Consider the following 6,028-nt stretch of genomic DNA (forward strand, 5'->3'; position numbering starts at 1 on the left):
CTCATATCGTCGAAGAAGTCCATCTTATAACTTTCTTGTTGTTATTCTGTGAACCCCACCAATAAATATTCATCATTTTCTCAAGATCACTGCATAAAATTTTAGGTAGCAAGAAGTACGACATAGCATATAAAGGGATTGCTTGTGCTACTGTTCGGAGTAAAATTGTCTTACCAGCCTTTGATAGGCATTTAGCATTCCATCCTTGAATTTTACGCCATAAACACTCTTTAAGAAAGTTAAATACAATCTCCTTATCAAAGATGGAAGACCAAGATAGTTCTCTCTACTCAAAAAACTGTTAACTTTTTCTTAAACACAAAATTACGTTGAGTACGAAGAATATTATTATGAGAAAATGATTACGAGTTTATAAAATCTTTTGATAAAAAGCTCATGCAAAACAAGCGGAAAATTGTAAAATATTATACGTGGAATGTGAAATATGTACATATATGAAATATATAACAACTCTAAATGACAAAATGTTCTAGTTAGATAAGATCTACACTATTTATCGTAAATGCAATTTAACAGTTTATAATTGTTTTGACATATTAATTAGATAAATAAAATAAAGTCTAAACAAATAACAATATAATAAATTATTATATGATCTATACATATTAAATACATACATTATTAACCGCTACATTTTGTTAAAACTCGTATTTGTGGTTTTGATTCATGTAAAAAAATCATCTTTACCCGTTAAAAAAAGAACGAGAAGCAATTCAATAGTTACGAAATATCAGTTTATTAATTAATCATTTGCTTGAATTGCAATTTAAACGATTTCATGTATATATTAGTATTCATAAGCAATTAAATTATCCGTGAACAATAATAATAGAAAATCGTAAAATTTATTCGTGACATGTTCCCCGTTCGGCTGGCTGGCTCGTGTTGGTGTCGTGTATACAAGCCTGTGTTAAACCCTAAGCCCCCGCCCCTAATTCACTCACTCGCTCCAAAATGTCTCGTGAAAACGACCTCACCGGAGATTCCTCCTCCGTCGACAATCTCCAGCGAACTCTCCGAATCACTTCTCTTGACGACAACGATGAAGACAAATCTCCAATTGAAAACAATCCCAATCAAATCACTCAATTATCTGAAGACGACTATGAAGAAGAAGACGAAGAAGATGAAACAGTAGTTACGCTAGGACTTCTCGAAAAGCCGAAAAATGACTGGTCACTTCTTCCTCACTTTTTCCCTAGCAAAGCTGGTGGCTTTCCTGTAATTTCTATTATTTCTTAAATTTGCATTGTTTGTTTCTTGTAATTGTTGATTTAGTTAGTAATGTTTGTTTTTTTGTACTTTAGGCTTGGTTGGATCCAATTAATTTACCGTCCGGTAGCTCAACTGTTTGTGGCATTTGTGGTGATCCTTTGCAGTTTTTGCTTCAGGTTTGCTGTTTTTGTTTATAGCTTTGGGACTGGGGATAATATTAATTTTTTGATATTAAAATAAAACTGTCTGTACAGTTTTCGGACCAATAAAAAAACATTGTCTCTAGTTACGGAGATTATTAGTCATTATTAATCAAATAAGGTTCACTACCTCCAGAGGCTTAGTGTTAACTGTTAAGTATCGTTTACACTGATTGAATTTTAAGGTCTTACTTGAAAGTTGTCTAGTTTATTTTTATGTGGATAACTGGATATATTGACTAGATAAATAGTATATGAAATAGGAAACTCTAGGGGCATGGATATGCATTTAATAAAGGGCCTTACTTCGGTGAAATTTTACAATGGTGAGGCGTACTCTGGTGATTCTTGTTTTAAGTGTGAGCATAAGAAAAGTTTTGTTTAAATTGAGCTACAATGCCAATTATAGCTCGAATGCAGAAGGGCCTGGTATGGTTAAAGGGTCCCTAGTGCATCAATTTAGTAGCCAGAAATGACTAGCCTATTAGTCTCAACTGCTGACCTGATGGAAAACATCTTGACTTTGACGTGGCTTGATAAAATAATAATTATTTAATCATTTTGAGAAGAGCATCTAATGAAGAATATTAAACAAGTTGGATTAGTGCATGAGGGAAAAGGAATTCAATGATAAAACATTCATTTCAATTGCCCGCTTTGTAAGGGGGAGGTGGGAGGAGTGAGTTTCTGTCGTAGTGATGCACATTGTTTTCTATCTAAGAGTCTAGTAGCCTGTAAGGTTGGTTGAATAAGGGTGAGCTTTCTTGTGCTCAATGCATAAGTTGAGCTACTGGGAAGTGGAACTCTTCAAACCTTCTTTTGTAACACTTGTTTGGTGTCTTCACATGTTTTCCATATGTTGTGGAAGAGATTACATCCTGATCGATGGGTGGATCTTGTCTTCGTTTATTTCTATGTATCGGCTGATAGTTCTTATCTTCATTGTTTTGTAGGTATATGCACCCCTTTTTGAAAAGAAATCAACATTTCACCGAACTTTATTTGTATTCATGTGTCCGTCGATGAAGTGTCTTCTGCAAGACCAACATGAGCAGTGGAAAAGCCCTTCAGATAATCCATGTAGAAGGTATTTGCTCACTCAAATATCAAGGCCTTCATTTTTATTTGTACACTCTTTCAGTGTTAACGAGCAGACCGTCAAAATCAGCAACTTATTTCTCTAAATGTTTCGTATCTAAAGTGTGAAGGTGTTCCGTTGCCAGTTACCTCGCTCCAATAATTTTTACTCTTATGAAGCCCCAAAACGTAATGGGACAGACAGACCATCTGAGGTTAAAGGTACCAAGCTTTGGTCACTTATTAAGCTATCTTCTTCATTTACTTACACGAAGGGTTTTCTTTCAATATTTATTTCTTTTAATATAAGAAAACATGCTTAGTAAGATAATTTTTAGGATCATAATTTCCATTGCTGCTTCCATCTCCAATATGTAATTGCTCATACACCGCAAAGAAAGATATATGATGTGGGACCAGGCTAGGGAAAAATAGCAGAGCAAGTATTATCATTTCAGTTTTCCTCCATTTGATGAAAATATTTTTGCAGCTTAATATAATTCTCCTTTGTTTATATAAGATACAAATAAGAGATGATTTCTCGTTGAAATGATTTGATGCTTTCTTAGAGCATTATTGTAATATTATTTAGTATTCCTTGTTGTAGGTACATTATGCAGTTGGTGCGGGACCTGGAGAGGATGCAGTGTTTGTGGTAATTGCAAAAGTGCACATTACTGTTCTGAGAAGCATCAGGTTATTTAAGTCTAACTATCTATCATTTTTATTCCATTTTATTGGCAAACAGCTTATTAGATCTTTAATTTATGCTTTACACAGGCTGCTCACTGGCGCATTGGTCATAATATTGAATGTCGAAAGTTGGCTGTTGATCCTCAGCACACTAGTTCTAGCTCCGGTAAGAGTTTAGCAGAAACAGAGAAAGTTTAGCAATACAAGTATACAACTTTTACACTCTCTGACTTTAGAAAGTAGTCAATATTTGGGCTTGATGGTAACTAAGAGGCGAATTGTTTATTATCTACAATTTTGAAGATCTATTCATAGTTTCTTAGTCATGCTAAATTCCAGAAATTATTCTATCATTCTCTTGATTGTTATGTCGTTATCGATACCGTTGTCTAGACTGTTGGAGCTTGTTTACAAAGTGATGTACCTTACAAATGATATTGTTGAATGTAACAACTTGTTTCACTCCACATTCACTTATGGTGATACTGTTACATGCATCAGCCAGCTAATTCAAATTTCTGATTTCCAAACAGTTGCAAGTAACACTGTTTGGCCACAATTTGATATTGTTAACGAGGATGAACCTGAAGTCGATACGATGTCTGAAAACGGTGATTATGCTACTGCATTGGCATCAGTGGGCCATGTGGATGAAGGATTTAATTCACTGCTCGACAGTTTTGAGGTTTTGGTTCTGTTCCTAACCGTTTGTCAAGAACATGAGTATATGGATGAATATAAAGTAAATTGTTTTTATATTTGTTAAACAGGCAGATGTAGACAAAAAAAGTTGGGCCACTTTCCAGGAGCGAGTTTCAAGGGTCCCTGAGCAAGTTCTAAGGTAACTGGTGTACCAACAAATCAAGGAGCCTTTTTTCCATTACAATTAAGCAGAATATGGCATTAGATAACTTTGATATTTTAGTCATGATTATAAAATGTACCAGAGGAAAATCTATTTTGAAGGAACAGTATACTGATTTGTATCGCAAGATGTAAATCATACAAGGGTTAGAAATTCCACAACACTTGTTTCAAGCTAATTATAGCTAATTATAGTTGCCGAAATTGAGAAATAATTTAAATCGAAGTAAACATACCTCGTGTGTCACGCTTTTAGCAGGCTTGGAGGAGGGTAAGATTTATGCATATCTTACCTCTGCTCTAGAAGAGTAGAAAGGCAATTTCTGTAGAGACCCACGGCTCTTTACTTAATACTAATAGCATGAACATATTTATTGCATGATCTAATTTTCTTCTTAGCAACTTAAGAAATTTGAACCCCAGATACTGACATCTATCTGTTACATGCAGTGGGCAGACATACAGGAGACCGTAGGATAGGATTTCATGATAGTTCTATAATTTTTTGTGGGGTGCTCAACTCGTGTATTTAACTGAGTATATGGGATTAACGTTAAGTCGATGTTGTGCCAATTTACTTGTACTAACTGAGCTATACATTATTACATTTAAACATAAAATTAGCGCTACTTTAGATTCAGCTTAGTGAATGCTCTACTTTTCATTTCTTTTCACCTGTGTTATAATTAGCATTTTACTCCTGTCGTTGTGGTTCAGTTTTATGCTTTCAGTTTTGTTGTCATTGTCGTCATTATTATTGTGTTTGTTGTTGCTGCTGCTGCCAAATAAAGTATGCATGTTTATTGACCTGTTATAAACCTCTGCTCCACCTATAATTGACATACTTATAAGTTGCCAATATCTTATTGATATATTATTAATATGTAAACATTTTACAGGTATTGTAGGTATGCTAGAGCCACCCCTCTTTGGCCCATGACAAGTGGCCGACCATCAAAGACTGATGTTCATAAATGTAAGTATTGTGGTGGACCTCGTGGCTTTGAGCTTCAGGTATGGAGAGAGATCTTACTTCTTTCTTTTTTTTAAAACTAGGAACTTAAGTTGTTGATAATCTGCTAGTTAATTTTATCTTACAACCACCTGTACCTGTGTTCTTACAAAATTTTGTATAATTAAACTGTCTTTTTGGTGACAGATTTTGCCACAGCTACTGTACTACTTTCGCGTGCAAAATGATGTAAATTCTCTTGATTGGTCAACCATAGTAATTTATACATGTGAAGCCTCTTGTGATGAAACTATCGCTTACAAAGAGGAATTTGCTTGGGTTCAGCTTCCTTCTCAATCAACTGCAATACTCGGGTGATGTATTCTTGGAATTTCCTGTGTCCATAATTTTTTATTTTTAGATTGTTGCTCACACTCAGTGTTCTGGTTTTCTTTTATGGAGGCTAGTTTATAGTGTGTTTGATCTGAATCTATACTATATCCATATATTTTTGTTCGATTCAGATCTGATTGATCAGTGTCAGATATTTTCAGACCAATTCATATAGATCCAGGTTAACGAACATGAGCTTTTAATATTTTATTTTTGGAAAATGACTTCTAAGTCAGAAAGATTGCTCAATGTTGGAACAATTTTGCAATACTTTTGAAATGCAAACACAGTAAAGAATTTGACATAACATAATTATTATTGGATAGTTTTGACATAGCATTATTATTGGATGGTTCGTTATTATGATAGTTTCTTTTTGGAAGATTTTATATATTATCTTAAGCTGAACAGTGTGGGTGTGGGTATGTATCATTATTTGCATGGACCGCATGATGCATAAATTAATTTTTTAATGTCACAAGTGTCGTATCAACTGATTGTTTCAATCCATAAGTAACTTGAAACACGAACATCAGAGAGTGTATTGTGTGATTGGCATGGGTGTAGTCAGTTCAGTTGTATCTCAGATGTTTTTTAGCAACCGTCTGTGATC

The 6,028-nt window shown here is 34.4% G+C and overlaps 1 protein-coding gene across 1 annotated transcript; it reads left to right on the top strand.

Annotated features, from left to right (window-relative positions):
• The first annotated feature begins 852 nt into the window (after positions 1 to 852).
• Positions 853 to 5,722, top strand: LOC141698435 (uncharacterized). Its single transcript, XM_074503127.1, has 10 exons — positions 853 to 1,242; positions 1,329 to 1,412; positions 2,390 to 2,523; positions 2,638 to 2,735; positions 3,121 to 3,209; positions 3,294 to 3,372; positions 3,740 to 3,891; positions 3,977 to 4,047; positions 4,970 to 5,084; positions 5,230 to 5,722. The coding sequence occupies exons 1-10, from the start codon at positions 976 to 978 to the stop codon at positions 5,398 to 5,400; spliced, it is 1,260 nt and encodes a 419-aa protein (XP_074359228.1). The 5' UTR covers positions 853 to 975; the 3' UTR covers positions 5,401 to 5,722.
• Positions 5,723 to 6,028: the final 306 nt, after the last annotated feature.

This window comes from Apium graveolens, chromosome 11 (assembly GCF_009905375.1).
Source record: "Apium graveolens cultivar Ventura chromosome 11, ASM990537v1, whole genome shotgun sequence".
NCBI classification, from domain to species: domain Eukaryota; kingdom Viridiplantae; phylum Streptophyta; class Magnoliopsida; order Apiales; family Apiaceae; genus Apium; species Apium graveolens.